Genomic DNA, 20,624 nt, shown 5'->3' on the forward strand with positions numbered 1-20,624 from the left:
TGGAATGTGAATAGCTACATATTTTGTACTTCATCTATTACCAAACAGCTTTCCTTTTTGGCACTCTGGTACTAGGTCTTCACTGATGTGCTTGTTGTTGCTTTTCTCTCAACAAACCAGTTACTGAAAATAGATAAAATTGTGTTGAACTTCTATCCTTTTTACCTGACATGGGTGGTTTGCTTGTTTTCCCCCACATGTGCCATCAGATAGGCTCGCCAGCTCTGAGTTGGCAATACCTTGGAGATTTTGGGGGTGGAGCCTGAGTGGTGGGTTTAGATTCAGAGGAATTAGCTGTGTTAGTCTGTTGCCGCAAAATAGTTCAAGAGTTCAAATAGCACCATTAAGACTAACAAATAGCACCTTTAAGACTAAGACTGAGTGGTGGGTGTGGCCTTATGACACACTTCCGGTGATGGCAGGGGGTGTGGCCTTATGACACACTTCCGGTGATGTCAGGGGGTGTGGCATATGCTAATGAGTTATGCTAATGAGTTCCCCTAGCTCTTTTTCTACGAAACGACTCCTGGTTATAATTATTCCAAAGTTCATAAAGAGCCACATCAGCAACTATGATCAACCAGAAGAGCCACTTTTACTTTCATCTTTGGCGTGAGGCCTGCACTTCAGAGACACTTGTCACTGACATGTTCCTCTAGCAGCAGCTGTTTCAAGGTGGGAAGGGAATCAACTGCCAGCCACAAGCCCCACTGCGCAAGGCCCATGCCCACTTCCCCAAAACTGGGGGGTAGGTGCCACACTGGGCAATAACGCTCAGAAGATCAACAGCTGACTTGTCAAAAAGCCACATGTGGCTACTGAACCACTATCATTACAACATGTACATGTGTTATCTACAGCAATTGGCAAATTTTAAACTGGGTGCTTGCCAACTATACCAAGGTCCCGTGCCCACCGGGGGTTACCAGTAAAAGGAGTCGAGGTTGGTGTTGCTAAAATAACTGTCTTTTAGTTAAGAAAATATATCACACACAAACAATACTGATGCGCTCACACATTCAATCAAGTTCCTTAGAAATACAGTATTAAAATTAAGCACATTTGCATTAGCAGGTAGGGTTGATGATGAGTGATACTTATCTGTCTTCACAGCTTGGTTGTTCCAATGAAGAATGGATGGGGAGCAATAGAAATTTAAGGGAATTTAACACACGACTAGAACCAGCCAGCACGTGTGGGCAGTAGATGCAAGGGTTTGGGTATAGCAAGCTGGACTTAAGAGGAGTAAAAAGCAGACAGGGGTTGCTGCAGGGGAGATGTTAGTTGATCAAGGAGAGGGAGGGAGGGAGGGGGAGAGAGAGAGAGAGAGAGAGAGAGACCATGTGACTGGTTCTCTTCTTTTATTGGAGCTCCAGGAGATGGGTGTTGACGGTGCCAACCTCCTGGCCCACCTTCCTGTTAGTCCGTCCCAAAAACAATCCTATTGGTTGCCTATAGGAGTGGGAGGTTACCTAAAGGAGTGGTCAATATTGAAATCTAACCCTTACTCAAAGAGGGCCATCTGGTCAGGTGTGAAACCTTGACCTCACGATGCTTCATTGAAGTGTAGATGAAGCTTGGCCATTCCCTTTGTGAAACAAATGCCCATTTGACAGGAAATGCCAATGTAGAACAAAGCAGAGATGTGTCTTACTGTGATCACTACAAGAACTGCAATGGGGGCTGTTTCTTCTCAAGTTGTTGTTTTCTTACTGCTCACAATGATGGAGGTGTGTGTGCTCTTCCACCAGGCTGGCAACTGTGTAACTGAAACCTTATTCATGTGTAAGGCTTATGCAGGCACCTTCTATGTGTTGCATCACAACAGGTGACTTAAAATGTACAGTTCTTTGATACTGTGTGTGTGTGTGCACAGTCCATTGTGTGTAGCAATAAATATAAAGCAAATATCAAGTCCGTTCTCTAACAAATGGCTCAGAAGTAACTGTATATATACCACAGAGCCGTATATTTGCTGCTGCTTGTTATCTCATTTCTCCCTACCCTTCCCTCCTGCCAGTTGGGTAGAACAATTAGAATTTTCCCTGACTCCAGTGGGTGGAAGAAGCAAGCCAGGGAATATGCTAAGGGGCACTGAGGGAAGGTATGGTTGGGTTCTTATCACTGTAATGAAGCTGTTAGAGAAACTGCAGGACCAGCTCTCCCATGAGGCAAACAAAGCAGCAACTGTACTGTGACTCACGGGGCACAATTCTGTAAGAAATTTCTCCTCAGGAAGGACCGCTGAAAGGAACAGACGCAGCACTAAAAGCACAGTAATTTTATTTCAGTGAGGCTACTGTATAATATCTATTAGCAGCGAGGAAGGATGATCGCTTTGTTTCCCACTTCAGGCTCCAGTCTAAAACCATCTCCAGCCAGACAACCCTAACTGTACTTGTTCAGGTGTGGCACAGTTGTTAACAGTGCTGATTTCAGAGCTGCTCTATTGCTGAGTGTTTTTCACTCTTCGTATGAGAACTAGTGTCGGTTCATGAGAAGAATATTGTGCGCAGATCCATATCTGTTCAGCCTAGGATTGCCAAGTGGATTTTTGCCGGGAGGGGGGGCTCCCGGCTGGCGTCTGTTGTGCGCGCGCACCGCATGCACATCACCCGGAAGTGACGTGACGACGCCAGGCACGCTGGGGGCGGGGCCACAGCCATACGCGGGAAAACCATAGAGTCTTCCCTCGGATGGCCGTGGCCCCGCCCCCAGTGTGCCCGGCGTGGTCATGTCACTTCCAGGTGACGCGCACGTCGGGGAGGAGTTCCCCCCGGGGCCTGATCCGGCGGTGGCGGCGGGGAACGGGCCTCTGGGGCGGGGACTTGGGAAGCCTAGTTCAGCCAAAATAATAACCACCATCCCTTACTGGGCAATACAGCTGTTATGGAAGTCAGAGGCTCTCTGTTAGTTCCATCTGTAAAATGGACACGATCGAATCACCCACTTCATAGAATTGCATATATGAACATGAAGGATGGGGGCAGCCATGCTGGGCCATAGCATACCTCACAGACAAAAGCCTTGTAAGACTTCTTATGAAGACCGAGCACTTGCACGCTATTCTGTGTTATTTGGGTTGGTCTTAATAAAAAGGGATTACATTGCTTTTGGTTTTTGACAAATTAACATGGTAACATAAAACATCTGACTCAGACAGACAGAGCTCTACGGCAGGGATCCCCACTGACATATTTCCTGGTGCCCACCAAGTACCCCAAGTGGGAGGGTCTAGGTAGGAGGTGGAGATTAAAAGGCTCCTGCTTGAGATGTCCAAGCATTACTATTAGAGTTATATATAACCTCGCTCCATGATATTTTGTGGTTGTCTCCATCTCCTGCGGCAGACTTTTTGTGATTGTGCCCACCGCCGTGTGCCAGAATCCCAAAGGAGCAAACACAAACCCCAGGACAGCTCCCGCTTTGTGCAATGGAAAGAAATTAGGAACATAGAGTGGAACAGGGCAGGGCACCAAGCGTTCCACCTATTGGCAAGGCCAATCCTGCCAATTTCAGCTTTCATTAAAACAATAATAAGTTTCTAGTTGTGGAGGGTACAAAATGATGCTTGGAAGTATGTGGGCGACACCTCCAAAAATACAAAAGGTGTCCAATGATTGGAGTCAAGACCACAGTGTTTGGCATATCTCCTTCCCCCTTCTAGTTAGTACCAAAAGCACAACCGTGTACAATTTGCAGAATTGAGACAAAAACAAGAAAACGTGCAAATTGACTGTTCAAGTGGACAGGGTCCATTGTCCCAAATGAAAAACTGCAGCCAGCACATTTTGCCATTTAAAATATGACAGCAGCGCACTCAGCCTAACTGACTGGGAGTTAGATTTGGAACCTGGTTTTCCAACACTTAACTTACTGTACCATTTGAAGTAGAGATTGCATACCTTTTCTTCATCTTGTCTTCAAGAAATTATACTCCCAACACATTCCATCCATTCAAGGACAGCAATAGGGAGGACTCTCCACGTGGCGTGGTGGTTAGAGCACTGGACTAGGCTCTGGGAGGCTCCAGGCAGAAATCCCCACACTGCCATGTTAGCTTGTTTGGTGTCCTTGGGCCAGTCATCCTCTTTGGTGTAGAGCCAGTTTGGTGTAGTGGTTAAATGTGCGGACTCTAATCTGGGAGAACTGGGTTTGATTCCCCACTCCTCCACTTGCACCTGGCTGGATGACCTTGGGCAAGCGGTAGTTCTGACAAGAGCTGTCCTTGAAAAATAGCAGTTTCTGTCAAAGCTCTCTCAGCCACGCTTACCTCACAGGGTGTCTGTTGTGGGGAGGGGAAGGGAAAGGAGTTTGTAAGCCGCTCTGAGACTCCTCTGGGGAGTGAAGGGTGGGGTATCTTCTTCTTTGAGCCTAGCCTACCTCACACAGTTGCTGTGAGGATAAAATGGAGGAGAACCACTTTGGGTCTCCATTAGGGAGAAAAGCAGGGCGTAACTATCTGAAATAAATGCAATAGATGATCACACACGTCACTTTTTGAACTGTATTGAAAGCACTGACAGTGGACAGCTCTTAAGAGAAAGTGAACTGAAATCTATTGGGAGGGAAGGGAGGTTCTAATACAGACAACACGAGCCAAGAAAATGCAAAACTGCTCACTTTTCATGTCAACTGGTCACTTGGCTTTGACACAGAAGTGTTGCCTTGTTTTACACTGGAGTGAGGTTTTCAGGGCATCCACACGACCTGCCCTCTAATTGTCCACTTTCTGTGTTATCCCCTGCTTTGATGCGATCTTTCCTAGACCCGGTTTGATATATCTCCACAATAAAAAGGGCTTGAGACGTACTTCTTAAAAGCTGGGAATTTTGAGGAGCGTGTAGATCGTGGCAATAGATTATAATGCTAGAGAGATCTAGCAAATGCTGGTTTTGCTTTCAAAGGCCCCCAAAGCCCTCCAGTGTTGGCAGGGGGAATGGCAGCAAGGGGAAGGTGGGGGAAACTGCTTCGTGGATGCTCGATTGCCATTGCAAATGTTGTGCCTATAAAAGGTACCCAGAGAATTACCATCAGGTGGAAGCAGGCCAAGACTGGCAATAACAAGGAAGTGAAATGCCGGCTACTAATTAATTTTTTAACAGGGCCATATCTTTTGAATGGAAGAAAGATGAAGTGGCCAGCAAATCAGCTCCACCTGCCAAGTCCTGTACAACTCAGAAAGTGGGCAAAGGATGCTTCGCTGTCCCACTGTAAACTTCGTAAGCATTGCTAAAACTCTGCCTTTACTGCTTGCCTGAGAAAAAGGCCAAAAAAATAATCAAATCTCTTTAAGACTCCTTATGTAGCTTGAGGGAATTCTCCCCTGGCACACCTTGGCCATCGTCTGTCAAGACGGAAAAAAGAAATGGACTTCTCTCATGAAGGAGAAACAGGCTCAAACTAGGCCAAATGGGGGTCCTTTGGGACAGATGTACGGCCTGCTGGGGCCTGATTAAGCTCCAAGGCTGCCCCTGCCAATTCCTTGAGTAAGGCCTGGAGTGAAGACAAGTGCTACACGCCCTCAAAATGTTTCCTAGGTGACTTCATGACAAAAGATATTAAAAATCCCTAAGGGGGTAACTTCTGGCAAAGTTAAAAGGCATGTTAAAGCAGGAAGCAGGAAGAACCTGGGGCATTACCAGTGGGAACAGAGGATACAGCAAGGAAAGTCTTTTTAAAAAGTCACACAGAGAGCATAATTGCTACGATCCAACTGGCTACTTGGTTCCTTTAAATTTAGAAAACAGTCGACAGTAGATAATGAGACTGCAGAATGGAGCTTTCCAGCGCACAGAAAACTTTCAAGTCCCATTCATTTGTGAGCTCTTCAGAAATACAGAACGGAAGATTTTGCAGGCGCTATTTCCCGGCCCAGGCTGCGTCTTTCGCTGATTACACGGAAGACGTGAAGTGCCAAAACACGGCACCGTTACCAAGAAGTGGACCTGGTGAATGGTCAAATCCCCTAAGCGGGTTTGGAGCACATGACACTTTTCCCTTTGAGGGCTCGCATGTTGTCTTTTTACTGAATCGCACAGGCACGCCTCTCCAGATGCTGGGAGGATTTCACAAGAGAATCTTTAAAAAGGGATACAAGACGGACCCATTGGAGCTCAGGGAATGTCATTTTATTACTCCAACACATGGGGGGTTTTTTAGGCTCAATTACCCTTGAGGAGTATGTACAGGGCAGGAAGTGCAACAGCAAAGACAGTGCATGTGAAGGCTGTGCTGTAGATCGAGTTCCTCTTCATTTGGGCTTCCAGTCTCCTCTCTGTGTTGCACAGCTCTAGAACCACATCCTGAACCTCCCAGGACTGACTGTTCCCTTCCACAGAAGGGGCAAGTAATACCCTTTCCCCGGGAGTGGGAGGGGCTGCACTCTTTATGTTCTGTACCTCGGAAGCCATTTCCCCGAAACTTTTTTCCAGGTTACTAAGCTGCTGTTGCACACTTCCGAGCAACGAACTCATTTGTTTGGAGTGGCTCAGCTGTTCTTTAAGGGAAACTAAGAGAGGGTCCGTTTTTAGAGAGGAGCTCGGGCTGCCTTTGGATGAGGCGGCCCCCTCCTTCGCTTCCTGCGACATCACAGTCGCAACATCCAGGATGCTCTTCAGGCTGCCAATAAGATCGCTTAGATCCCTCTGTTGGGAGTCGTGGCTCGAGGCCTGTTCTCGGATGGCTTCCTGGAGGCTTATCGGTCCCTTCTGCGCTTCGAGAACCAAGGCTTTCAACTCCTGCAGCCTAACGCGGTTGACGTAGGTGGAGCCAAGGACGCCAATAATGGCCCCCAGCACGGAGCCGATAATGGACCAGTTCTTTGTTTTCTCAGCTCTCGTTCGCTCTTTCTCATGGCTTTCCCTCACGGCAGCAGAGAAGAGAGAAAACGTTTCTCGCTCAGATTCCTCAGCGGTTAGGTAGGTGGCTCGGTACCTCTTCTCTTCCTGTATTGTCAAAGAACAGTACATTAAAAGCTTGGAGAAACTGAGAAGTTCCCTAAAAGTTTATAAAGCTCATCAGGATAGGCCGATGTTTAGGGCTGCCACCTTTTCAACAAGCCCTGCTCCTGCGCCTTTAACAGCAGCCTGATGAGCTAATGTTTATTTCTGCAACACGAAAGGTTTCATCTGCTGATTTCTAAAGATCAAGCTGCTATTACAAGGCACAGGAGCAGGGCGGTTTCTTGCTTTTCTCGTCATCTGGCAACACTAGGTGTTATAGCTAAAAATCTGGAACGTGCTCAGCATGGGACTCTTGCTGCTTCAAAATAAAACGCAAGGTATCAAATCTATGCCAATGCTGTGGGATCTGGAACCCAAAAAGAAATATGCCTACACAATTAGGCGGCTTTGATGGACAAAAAAAGGCAGGACATTTGTCTGACAATATTTTTTTAAGACTCAGAAATTTTAAAAGTTCTGCCACAAGTCATCAGGATACAGCAGAAGTCCAGCAAAGTAACAGATGAATGAACAGGAACCAGATACAGGAACTCTGCTGGGGATGTCCGGCCCAAAACGTTGGACTGAGGATGAAGAAGTCTGAAAGGGAAGAAAATCTGGGACACGTGCAGGTTCAGTCCCTAGCAGCACTGCTTGAAAGGACTTACAGGCAGCTGCCTTCTATTGAGACAGGCCCTCAGTCTATCAAGGTCAGTCTATTGTGATTGGTGGAAGCTCTTCAGGGTCTAAGGTACAGATCTTTCACACCTGTGGCAGGTCTGGGAAAGGAGTCTGGCCGAGACCCTTGGGCTAGATGTGCTAATGGCCTGCCTCGATATAAGGCAGCTCTGTGCGTTCATATGTCAGAAGCAACACATCTTAGGACTTCCCCGAGGGGTATGAGGCGCGTTACATTTTGTAAAGACGGTGGTAACACAGCACCATTCTAGATTAGCCGCCCTCAGAAGCCTGTGTACAATGCATCTAGCTGAAGCCCACATGATAGGGTCTTCCACTGTTGCATAAATGATTAGAGTGCCAGACTAAGAACCGGGAGATCCTAGTTCCATGACAAAATGGAGAGTTGATGTTTGCTGAGTGACTTTGGGCTGGTCACACACTCAGCTCAACCTACCTCACAGGAGATAAGAACGTAAGAACATAAGAGAAGCCAATGTTGGATCAGGCCAATGGCCCATCCAGTCCAACAGTCTGTCACACAGTGGCCAAAAAATACCAGGGGCCATCAGGAGGTCCAGGTATTTGAAGAAGTGAGCAGTGACTCATGAAAGCTAATACCCTACCACAAATTTCTTTAGTCTTTAAGGTGCTATTGGACTCTACCTTACAGGGGTGTTCTGAGGATAAAACTGGAGGAGAGGAGAATGACGTAAGCCACTTTGAGACTCCACTGGGGAGAAAGATGGGATATAAATGAAGTAAATAAACAAATACAAAGTTGCTGGAAGCTGATTATGTGGGCACATGAAGGAAGTGGCTGGCTGACGGGCTGAGCCATTTCACCTCTTGCAACAAAGAAGTGTTGGTGCTTTCTGGGAATTTGAAATCCTGTCTATCCTAGGGAGTAACCATCTAAGAAATACTGGTTTTGCCCTCTGCCTCTTATTCCCCAGGCCTGATCTTTGTTTGCACAAGCCTTAACATGGATTAACACACACACCCCGCCATCCTACACTGAAAGAGCATGCTCTCCAGATATAAGGCTTGGCTAACCTTCATGGAGTTCACAGGCTTCCGACACCACCTTTCACTGAACCGTGGCTAAAAGAGCATTTTCTCTATTCTTTTTGCAATGTGTGTTTTTCTCACAATCATCCCTCTCAGTAAACCATACTGAGTCATTTGGTCTGAGGCCAGCTCCCCGTAGCCCCATCATGGAGGGGGCTACACCAATAAAAAGGAAAAGCGCAGATAGGCTGCTCCTAAGCATTTTTAGGTAAAGGTTCCCTTGCTCGAAAGCCAGTCAAATCCGACTCTAGGGTTGCAGTGTTCATCTCTGTTTCAAAGCCGAAGAGCCAGCGCTGTCCGAAGACGTTTCCGTGGTCATGTGGCCGGCATGACTAAACACAGTTCACAGGCTTCCGACACCACCTTTCATTGAACCGTGGCTAAAAGAGCATTTTCTCTCTTCTTTTTCAATGTGTGTTTTTCTCACAATCGTCCCTCCCAGTAAACCAGACTGAGTCATTTGGTCTGAGGCCAGCTCCCCGTAGCCCCATCATGGAGGGAGCTACACCAATAAACAGGAAAAGCAACAGATAGGCTGCTCCTAAGCATTTTTACTCATGAGTAAATTTCAGTGGGCTTTACCGCACAGTTGTTACGCTTAGGATGATGGCCTTATTTTGAGAAGATGCCAGGAGGTACGGATTCCTTTTCAACTGCGGCACTGGGCAGCAGAAGGCCCACAACTATGCGAAAATATGTATCTATCACTTCTGTCTCCTGTAGGCTTTTGTTGCAAATACCTTTGGCTCATTCCTGTGACACAGTATGAGATCTCGTTTCCTTTCCGGCTGAAAGCCTGCAAATCCTCCTAAAAATTTACATTTTTAAGCTTCTTGGTATGGGGATTTGCCTCGCCTACGTGACAGAAAAACCCAGGTGCCCACGCTCTGAAGAAAGCTTTGCAGTCAGGGCGCACCGTTAGGACTTGCTCCCTTGGCTCCACATGAAGACAAGATTTCTTTCTAATAGATTTTTATCCAGCTTTTCTTCTAAGGAAGTTCATGCATATCTCGTTACAAGGAGGGGACTCAAATTTTCTCATCAGGGCAAACAATGGAAAATTCATGGAATGTTATTTGTTATTCAGGGAGAGTGATCGATGGGGCTGGTTTTATCTGGGTCACAGAACGTGAGCTCTGTACATGGAGGAATACGGAGAGTCTTAGGATTATGCCCCTACCCCACATAATGAATTTCATAAGTAATGCAGCGGTCCCATCTATAAGCCCCTATAAAGCCTCATTTTTTATTGCTTTTTGGAAGGACCTGATACTGTTGCATGTGCACATACCCCCCCACCGACAGACACACTGAGAGGAGCATCCGGGTGAGATCACTCAGTAGTGCAGAAGATTCCTTTTTAGCACAGGCATGTTAAGAGACGTTGGCTCCTCCTCTTCCTATCCCATGACTCTGATATCAAAGAACCAGTGTGGTGTGGTGGTTAGAATGCTGGACTACAGTCTGAAAGATTCCAGGTTTGAATCCCAGCTCTGCCATGGAAGCCTGTTGGGTGACCTCGGGCCAGTCACACACTCTCAGCCTAACCTACCTTACAGGGTCGTTGTGAGGACAACACAGAGGAGAACTATGTAAGCTGAAGTAAATAGGGTTACAATATTTTGAAAAGCAGAAAAGAGGGCATATTTCCCAACTGACTACTTCAAACAAGTGATCATTCTGACAAATCTCATTTTAAATACCCTTAACTATTTAAGATAATCGCTACTAACTAGGAATATTCTTAACCTTCCAACCCTAAAAGAGGACATTTTCATCATTTTTAAAAAGAGCATTAAAGAGGACAGACACACACACAAAATATTACATGCTTGCAGCTCAGAATATTCCTGCTACTCCCCCATTTTTAAAGGTGGGTCTTGGGTCTGGAGCTGGAGACTGAGCAAAAATCTCTGGTGATCAGGACCAGAAGCTTCAGTGCCCATTATAGACTGTTGCCTCTCGATGATGCTAGCGAAGTCACAATCTATATATCTAATTACGAAGTCGCCCCCTGGCGTGCGGATACTTATTTCCGCACATCGGGGGGACCTGGAGGGGAGGGAGAGTTTTGTGCACACGTGGGGTGGTCCCCAGGTGTGCACAAAAATCAGAAACCCTATAAAAAATATCGGGGGGATGTTTAAATCCCCCCGAAACTGACAGAGCGTCCCCTGCGCATGCGCAGGGAACGCTCTGCAGCCGGCCTCCCGCTGCCGCCACGGAGGGGGAGGGGAAAGAGAGCAGCGAGGGGCGAGTGGCAAGCTGCTCGGCCCTCGCTTCGGTGCCAGGATGGGGGTGGGGGAGAGAGCAGCGAGGGCCAAGCGGCCCTCACTTAGGTGACGGCGAGTATCGCGGGTCCGCCCCTTGTCAGATATATTAACCACCCAAACGAAGCTTAGCCTGGCACAGAATTTTGGGTCTGGAGACTGGGTTGGTGTATGGCAAACCCACACCCTCATTTAAAACATATTCTTCTTGTCCCTAGAGGGAAAAGAATAAAGCTAAGTTCAAAACCTTCCACGCTGTGCATGTGCTGAGCTTCCAAGGAAGGTCTTCTCTAGAACTCCATGTCACAATTCAGAGATCCTGTTTGGTATAGTGGTTAGAAGTTTTTACTAGTATCTGGGAGACTGGGGTTTGAATCCCTGCCCTGTTCTGAAGCTCTTGGGGTTGCTTTGGGCCACATGCTCTCAGTGTAACTTGTCTCACAGTATGGTTTGTAAGGATAAAATGAAACAGGTGAGACTAAAAGGTGCCCTGCATTCCTGGGAGACAGGGTGGGGGTGTTAGGGGCAATGCTCCTTCTAAGCTGTGGAGTCCTGTGAGCAAAAATTCTACCTCGTGAGCTACTGGCATTAAAGTTGCGAGTGAGCGATTTGGCTGCTGCAGAAATTAGTTTGCTCTGGAGGCTAAAAAACCTTCCTGAGCTAAGACAAAAATGTGTCAGCCAGAGGCTAAAAAACGGTGAGCTAGCTCACACTAACTCAGCTTAGAGGGAACACTGGTTAGGGTGGCCAACAACCTGGGGGGAGAAATGTCCTGCCCCCTTAATAGAGGCATAATAGGATGATACGTCCCAGGTGATGTTATTTACCTGCATGGCATGAAATGCTTTATCTTCCCATTTCTACTCATTAAGCCTCTATTAAAGGGACAGGACATTCTTTCTCTGAGGTTTTAGCAATCCTAGATAAAATCTGACAGATAGGTAGAAGTTGGCTGAGAATCCCTGAGAACAGGGCCTGTCTGTCTCCCTGTGTGTCCCCACTCCTAAGCCCCGTTTCTCATTTACACCATTACGACAAAGAGAGAGATACTTGGAATTGGTATTCACAAATAGTTAGCCATTCATTAACATTTCACACTGTTTTTAATGCTGTGCGGCTCCATCTTTGCAGCTGGTAAAAGCCTGCGTCAGTAGCCAGTTTTGTCGAACTCAGTTGTATGAAAGCAGCATCAGTGCCTTCAGAGTCTCTATTTGGAACAGATGCATAAATGCCTGTGCAAACAGATCTGGGCTGCTAGGGAGGAACTCCATCTGCCTACCTAGAAGGTAATGTCAGCCAGGCTAATGGGATCACAGCTCTTCCCTCTTCTGCCATGAGGATTCTCACTCTCTCCCCCCCCCCTTGGGAATAGAGGATACTTCGCTCGCTTGTAACATGAAGCAGATGTGGAACAAAGGAAATAATGGATATCTCCAATATGAATTCATAGGACACATGAGCCGGGATCCCAGGCCCAACACAACACATGTGATCCATGCACACTGGCAGGTTCTTCTCCATGGCATTCTCTGATGCTAACTGGGTCACAGGGAAATGTTTATTAAATCCCCACAGGTTTTTTTTTTTAAAAAAACAAAGAACAAAAACAAGAACAAAAAACAAAGAACAAAAACAGCAAAACAGCTTAGGGTTTTGCCAGCTCACAAACCAAAAATACACTGTGACCTGCAGTTAGAGAGACAGCTGAAATGTGACTGGATGGGCTGGTGGCCATGAAAGCCATTTGGTACCATACTGTAGTGTATTTTCGAGCAGTGGCTTCTGGTTTTCTATGGAAAGCCCAAGGATCAGCGCGTGGATTTTGTGCCCAATGACATGGGGGACTGTCTGTGACTGAACTTGACAGGGAAATTAATGCAAAAGCAGATTGGAATGCAGTTCCCTGATGTAGAGTCTGAGATTGTGGATGCTTACTATAAAATAAGCCCACATCATTCCATGGGAGTCAAGGGCCTATTGCACCGCACTTTTGAAGTGGTAAAGCTGAATAACACCAACAATAATGGGGCGTCGTTCCTAAAACAGAATTTTCTCTTTCACATGAAAAATGCGTTTACACTCTGACCATCCAACTATGAAGGGCCTTGGTCCAGCAGCAGCTCTCCAAGCTGTCAGGCTGAGGACTTTCACACCACCTGACCGTCTGACCGCCTGAGTTGCAAAGCAGGTGCTCGACCACTGAGCCATGACCCTCTGAAGTACATCTTCGCAGAATGCTATATTAGCTTACGGAATCTGCTGCCACAAGATGTGGCGATGGCCTTTAGCTTAGAGGCCTTGCAAAGGGAAAGCAGACATTCATACAGAAGATACTCAATGGCTCTTAGTCATGACCACTAAATGAAACCACCATGTTCGCAGGCAGAATGCCACTGAACTGCAGTTGCAGGGGAGGGGGCGAAGACGGGGGGGGGAGGCTGTTGACTTGACACCTCATTTGTGGGCTTCTTGGAAGCTTCTGGTTGCCCAGTTAGAAATATGATGCCGGACTTGAAATAGCATTGTTCTGACTTGTTATCTCAAGAAAGCTTTTTCAGGCAGACAACAGAGCTAAGACTCTTTCAGAGAGAGACAGATTAAATTTCCTGACAATTATTACGGTATGTTGAGTGTTTACAGTGAGAACTATTATGCAATCCAACCTGTATAGCAAGTTATACCTAACCACTGACATAAGGAGCAGACGAAAAAGAGAATTTAAAAAGAAAGTACTGAATTCTTCCAGCCTGCGGTGGAACAAGATTGGATAAAGAGATTTTGCTCAAAGCCTCTCCCCACCACTGAATTAAAATGAGCCCGCTTTGGGAAGAGAAGCAATGTGAGGCCAGTTGAGTATTTCTGCTCAGGAGGGAGGGCAAGTTAGCGGAAGCCAAGGCAAGCGGAATCAGACAGCAGGCCAGGAAGAACATTGGATGGGTGGAAGACTGGGTGTGGCCTAGGCAAATAGGTCAGCATAAGCTTCTTTTCTCAAACTGTGCTGCAGGATGGGACATGGGTTGCAAAAGGCCAAGAACCAGCGGCGGGCAGTCTATCAGAGGCTGTTGCTTACATGTTCTACCCCACGCTGCTAGATGGGACATGGGTTGCAAAAGGCCAAGACCCTGTGGAGGGCAGTCAATCAGAGGCTGTTGCTTACATGGTCTACCAGCCGCTTGCCACGCTGCTATGGAAGAAGAAGAGTTGGTTTTATACCCTGCTCTTCAATATCTGAAGGAGTCTCGGAGCGGCTTACAATCTCCTTTCTGTCCTCTCCCCGCAACAGGCACCTTGTGAGGTAGACGGAGCTGAGAGAGCTCTTAGAGAACTGTGACTGGCCCAAGGTCACCCAGTTGGCTGTGTGTGGAGGAGTGGTGAATCAAATCCAGTTTTCCAGATTAGAGTCCGCTGCTCTTAACCACTACACCAAGAGGCAGGACAAGCTCAAAACTTGGCTCGAGACCCTCTGTAACACAAGAAATGTGAGCCAAAAAATAGAGTGCCTCCTCTGAAACATACAGGACATTTTCTCTCTCCTGAGACACCAACACACATGAAGTTGCCTTATGCTGAATCAAACGCTTGGTCTACCAAGATCAGTGTTTTCTGCTCTGACTAGCAGTGGCTCTCTGGGGTCTCAGGTAAAGGTTTTTCACAACACTTGCTACCTGTTTGTTTTACTGAGATATGCCAGGGGTGGAAACTGGGACCTGCTATGTGCAAGGCAGGTGCTCTGCCACTGAACCATGGACCCATAACGAACTCCTTTTTCATCTCAGACACTGTTCATGTGTATTCAGCATATATACATGTGCACCACACAAACGCCAGCAGGGAAGGCAGGACAGTGTACAACTTTCCATCAGTAGAGAGTCTCCAGTGGAAAACCTGCAGATGCCTTCTGGCTAAAGGTCAGCTCAAGAGTGCAGGATAAACCATATCTTTTTTGGACTGTACCATTCTGAAAGACCAAGGTCGAATGCAGAACTGAAAGCTTCTCCCACAGTAAAAAACTCTTTGTACACAAAAAATCTAGGACAGCACAGGCTTTTCATTTTGAAGGGATTCTTCACTGTTTGAGGTTGCCCATGGACATGCTAAACACATCCATGGCTCACAATACTTGTTCCAGGGAGACTCAGCTCACAGGGGCAGACAGAAAGTCTCTCTCAAGACTTTTCTGAAGTTCTGTGGAGGAAATGAAATCCTCCAAAGAGACAGAAACTTGTAACGACATGTAACAAGCATCCAAAACCTGTATAAGGTCAAGAGTCCATTTGCTTCACTTCAGTTTTCCAATGCGCTGTAGATTTTAGTGCATTTTCCATAACAGATATCTACCTATTAAAGACACAGAATCAGGTTTTGTAGCAAGGGGGGGATTGTCTTATTCTCTCTCAAAGTTAGCAGTCGCCTTGCTGCAGCTAAGCAGACCTGAAACTGGCTGGTGCCTGGATGGGAAACCTCCTTGAAACCTTACAGGGAGATCCTTCCTGTGCTTTCTCCCGGTGCAAGGAACATTTCCTTCCTCAGACAGAAGAGGTTCTTCTGCCAACAGAACAGCATCTTACGTCAAGGGAACGCTCCTTCTGCCAGGGCAAAGTGCATCCACAAGCACAACAGCTGTGCAGTATCCAGCCCTATGAAGGCCGCTAAATAACAGTTTTGTTTAATGAAGCTGTGTGCATGGTAGAGCTTGTTGGCTGGATGGGATCCCTGCACTGCACAGGCTTTGCCCTGTAGAGCACTGCACAAGTTACACGCTTAAATAAAAATACAAACCCAAACTGGAGTTGGCAAAATGTTAACCTAATCACTGCAAATGTAATATGCATCATTTATATTGCTTCTGCACATCAGAGGTAAGATGCTCTTCAGCAGTGGCTCTGTGACCAGTGGAAATCCTATTCAGAGTATACCCCTCCAGTTCCGAGGTGCCATCAGGCCCTGCCCACATGCTGCCTTTGCAGCTTTAACGACCAGAAACCTATTTAAAAATTAAATCTGTCATTCTCGGATTCTGTTTCTTATGCTCAACAACAAGTTCTGCCCTTGCACAATACAACTTGGATCCACTAGTAATTCCATCAGTGGAGCATGGCTTCCTCACTGCCCCCCCACTAAAGCTGCTTGTGGGTGGCGGGGGACCCCCCCCCCCCCCCAGGAACAGCATGAGGTAGAGTCCAATGATGGCTGTGGGAGGAGGTAATTCGCAAAAAACCCTCTCCTCTTCCATCTGCAGAAATTCTCCATGGGAGTTAGGGATAAATCTGGACAGCCACAACAGGTACTGTGGGGTTTCACAATGCCCAGTCACAAAGAATGATAAGGCAAGCTACAGTGCTATCATGGCTGCAGCATCTCAATTAAACTGCAAATCCAATCATTAAGAAAATTATTTGCGCAAGGAATTGTTCATGGTCTACTGTCCTTCCCATGTCCTTTAGAAACAGCACCATCACAGAGCGATTTGGTCCAATACACCCAACAAACAAGATGTTTCCTCCACAAGTAACAACTAAAAGCAAAAGCGAATGCAAGATATTGTTGCTTCATATCCTGCCAAGTGCTCTTACCTGCAGTAGCCTGTGCTCCAGGGTTGCCAGCTCCAGGTACTGACTGTCATCCCGCGAGACTCTGTCTAAACGATCCCGAATGTCCTTCAGTTTGACCTGCTGGGACTCCCAGGTTTCGCGAGCTTCTCGTACAATCCCTCGAGCTACCATAAACTTTTTCTCAGCCTGGAATAGGATGGATGAGGAAGAACAGTTTTCCCATTTAAACATCCAACAACAGAATCCACTGACGTTTCTTTTTCAGGAGTGCAGGATAAAAATTAACAAGGGAACACAGGTTTGGATTTTCTCCAGACAGCTGTTAGATTGGCAGTGACCTGTCTCTCAGGGTCTTATATGAAGTCTTATTGAAGTCCTAAAAGTTTTCCCTGGTCTGTCCCAGTCAAGGACAGAAGGGCCATTCAACTTCCTGGTGGCTGAAATTTCCTGGTGGGCTGCTGGTAGACAACCCCCCAGTGTTTGGGCCGCAAAAACTTTATGGATTATTACTCAACATTTCAAGACCAGCGGTCTCTTCTGGTTGTAGAAGTCATTGTCGGAGCAGACAGAGATTACCACTAGCTTACATGGCTTTAAAGGGGATTGCCCCAAATTTACTATTAGCCATAACGGCTTAAAGGGAAACTCCATGTTCAGAGGTAGTAATACCCTGGGATTTCAGGTGCTGGAGAGCAACAAAGGGCATTCATGCCTTGTTTGTGCACCTTCCAGGAGAAGGCTGTATTAAGCAGGGTGCTGGACTGGATGAATCACTGATCTAATCCAGTAGTGCTGCTCTTATTTTTTTTAATGGCCTGGGAAACTGCTACGACGGAGAGAAGATCACGTGTCATTTTCAAGGGAGCTCATCCTAGGCCTTTAAAAATGGACATGCCAATAGGAATTGCACTGTGAGACGGATGGCTCTCCTAAGATCCTAAGGAATCCACAATGAAATTCCCTGTTTCCTTACAGAACCTATCCCCCTTAGGAAGAAAAGGTGTCATCAGAAAACACTGAAAGTTGATAGTAGCCCAAGAAGCCTGAAAACTGTGACTATTTCATGTTTCCTGTCATTACCTCTGTCACGTTTCCCTGAGCCTCTCGAACTTCATTGATTCCAACAAACTCCTCGTATTTCTCCCACCAGTTTCGGGTAGCTGCAGAGATTCTCTGAAGGGAGTTCCTTCCCAAGACCTTCCCAGCTTCTGTTAAGCGATGGAGAAGACTTGTAGCCACTTCCATTGGGATGTTAGCCTCAGGCCTCTTGGAGGCTGGTGAACAGTACAGTCGTACTATGTGCACATGTGTTCTTGGACTCCTCAAAGCTAACAAGCAATGGTGATGCATATTGTGGCACAAGGACAACAGTAGCGCCATGACACCTCATCAAACCTGAACGTAGACCTGGTGCATTGTGGATGATGTCTACAAAGACAAAGAAGCAAAGCTGTGAAAGCCATGACTCCATGTAGAATTGGCTGCCTAGGGAGGTGGTGAGCTCCCCCTCACTGGCAGTCTTCAAGCAGCAGCTGGACAAACACTTGTCAGGGATGCTTTAGGCTGATCCTGCATTGATGTTGTTCAAGAGATTGGACTAGATGGCCCCTTCTAACTCTATGATTATATAAAGCTGCCATGTTAAAAAGGCATAAATAAATCTCCTGAACAACATCTATTGAACGTAGACTGCACATTCAGGTGAGTATCTAAAACAACCTTACAATGTTTAATTTTTGTTCTCAGGATCAGAGCAACTGGAATGGGTAGGAGGGATGGAGTCATAGACAGAGATATAAAATTTCCAGAAAATTTGAAGCCATTGAAAAGTTTTCTTTGGGGGGGGATTGGAAGAAATTTTGGAAACTATAATATTTTCTCTTCAGCTCTAAAGTTATTCTACTACTTTATAACTTAGTCGGCATACACAACTGTATTGTTTGGCATATTTAGGAAATTTAAAAGTAGAAATAGTTCTCTACAAGCAAAATTACAAGTACATGCAGTTTTAAAGAGAGAAGTGCAAACTGCTGTATCTTATGCTCCTTTAGCACACGTACCTTAATTTTTGTCATCCAAGAGGTAGGGAAAAAAATACACAGTGAAAATAGAAGACACAGGTGTTGTAGTAAGCAGGAGTGTCTTACTTGGGCAGAAAATGTTTTATACAGTCACACAATAGGACAGGCAATAGTGTTGGGTGGGAGGCACATTTTTTCCACATTTGTCAGGCTTTTTACATCTCCACTCACAGCGCACTTAAAACAGGCAAAATAAATATTTGCAAAACAAAAACCTGCCCAAACAATCACCTATTAGAAGCTGAAACAGAATCCTGGTCAGCTCTACCACATATCCTGGAATGGGCTGAATCTAATGGGATTCCCTTTGCGGGGAGGTCCATCTGGTGTTCTACTGAGTTAAACAATACCTCTATCTAAATGTGGAGCCTTACTAAATCTAGTCCCTGGCCCAGAAGTTGAACCTCCTTTGTCTCACTATACCATTATTCTCCATCATTAGGGGCGTGGGACTTTTGGAAAAAACCCTGCCACAGACTCTGCAGCTTTATCAGCTGCACAACAGACAGAAAGACATTCATCCATTACCAATCATTTGCCGGGGTGGGGCTTGAAAGGAAGAACTCTACAGCCATTAATTATCCGCTGTTACCCAGCTGTTAAAGCAGAGGGAGGGGAAAAGAGGCCATCCTGTTCCCAACTCCCGCTACTGACAACTTACAAACTTGAAGGTGACTGCGGAATTCTACTAAAAATGCGTAGAATTCGGGCTGCATCTTCCATGTAACATCCATTGCTCTGCTCCTTCTTTAACAGCGGTGTCCCCCATTAAACCCGCATTTCCCCTCAGCATCCCCACCCTCCTGCATTACATTACTTCGACTTAAAATGCTATGTCGTCCCCTATCACTCACTCTTCTTCTTCCTCCAGCTCGTACAGAGTTGCATTCCCCAGGTCACGTGCGGAAACAACCTGGCAAAACCCAACAGGAAATGGTAACAAGGTCTGGGCGGAAAATGAAGTATAGCTCAGTTTGCCGGCGGCATTCATGGGTGGGGGAAGGACTAGAGACATAACTTCCGGTAACATTTGAAAGGCGGGAACAAGATGGCTACACGGTTTTAAAATAAAAGAGATAAAATTTGTAAAAGTAGCCAGCCGTGAATTGATTAATGGTTTTGAGAAATGTTCTGGAAAACGAGAAAAGGTGCCATTGACTATGACCCCGGTCGCTCTAGGACCCCTGTGGTAAGAGCCCTTTCGGAAGTTTTAGCGAGAAAACGGACCTATCGGACACCGGAAGTGTGAGGTGTCGCTTCGGTCCCCATTTGAAACTTCCGGTGCGAAATTTTTCAAGAGAATGACTATCATAGAGATGCGAACGGGTAGAGCGACGCAGTCGCTGACGTTAGTAACGGCATATGGCTATTTTTTTTAACCGGAAGCGTAGTTGTGCGTCGCTCTAGGCTTGTGTTCGCTCCCTAATCAAGCTAGTCTCATTTGCTTGTCTATCTCCTCGGGAGCGCGGCTTTGGCTGTAGGAGGAAGTGGTTCTCTGCGAGTTACAGCGTCTGGCTGTTGTGGTGCTCGCTTCTCCCTTTCTCCCCCGGTTCCAGGGGCTGTTGGTGCCAGAACCAGTGAAGGGCCGGTGCAAGCAAGCAAGCACTCTCTGCCATGTCAGGACGAGACGGTAAGGATGGGTGGGGTTGTTAGTGACATAATGGTGGTGGGCTTGGAAGTTCTGAGAGGCTCTGGCGTCTGTGCGCGGGAAAGGCAATGTAGTAAAGGGCCTGGGCAAAGACTGAGGAGTCCAGGGTGCAATTCTCCACTCTGCTAGGCCTCTCTCAGCCAAACCTACCTCAGAGGGTGAATATTATGAGGATGAATTAGTAGGGCAGGAGCCCTGTATGCTGCCTCGAGCTCCTTGGAGAAAAGATAGGGTTAAAAGGTGGCAGGTCGAAGGTTTGTATGTGCAGCATAATAATAATAATAATAATAATTATTATTATTTAGACTTCTGAATAATAATAATAATTATTATTATTTAGACTTCTGACTTGCCTGACCCTGCAAGTAGGCTCTGGGCAA

The 20,624-nt window shown here is 46.5% G+C and overlaps 1 protein-coding gene across 3 annotated transcripts; it reads right to left on the reverse strand.

The window, feature by feature from the left end:
- Nucleotides 1-6,084: 6,084 nt before the first annotated feature.
- Nucleotides 6,085-19,519, reverse strand: CCDC51 (coiled-coil domain containing 51). Of its 3 annotated transcripts, none has more exons than XM_015415207.1 (4): nt 19,451-19,519; nt 17,596-17,943; nt 16,537-16,701; nt 6,085-6,947 (listed from the first exon to the last, which is right to left on the reverse strand). In XM_015415207.1, exons 2-4 carry the CDS (start codon nt 17,893-17,895, stop codon nt 6,165-6,167), a joined length of 1,248 nt encoding a protein of 415 aa, XP_015270693.1. In that variant the 5' UTR covers nt 17,896-17,943; nt 19,451-19,519; the 3' UTR covers nt 6,085-6,164. The 3 variants fall into 3 exon arrangements, with proteins under 3 accessions (XP_015270693.1, XP_015270759.1, XP_015270834.1); XM_015415273.1 differs by having other exon boundaries at nt 19,414-19,474; XM_015415348.1 differs by lacking the exon at nt 19,451-19,519 and adding an exon at nt 19,258-19,293.
- Nucleotides 19,520-20,624: the final 1,105 nt, after the last annotated feature.

Source organism: Gekko japonicus, unplaced genomic scaffold (genome assembly GCF_001447785.1).
Source record: "Gekko japonicus isolate JY-2015 unplaced genomic scaffold, Gekko_japonicus_V1.1 scaffold204, whole genome shotgun sequence".
Lineage (NCBI taxonomy): Eukaryota > Metazoa > Chordata > Lepidosauria > Squamata > Gekkonidae > Gekko > Gekko japonicus.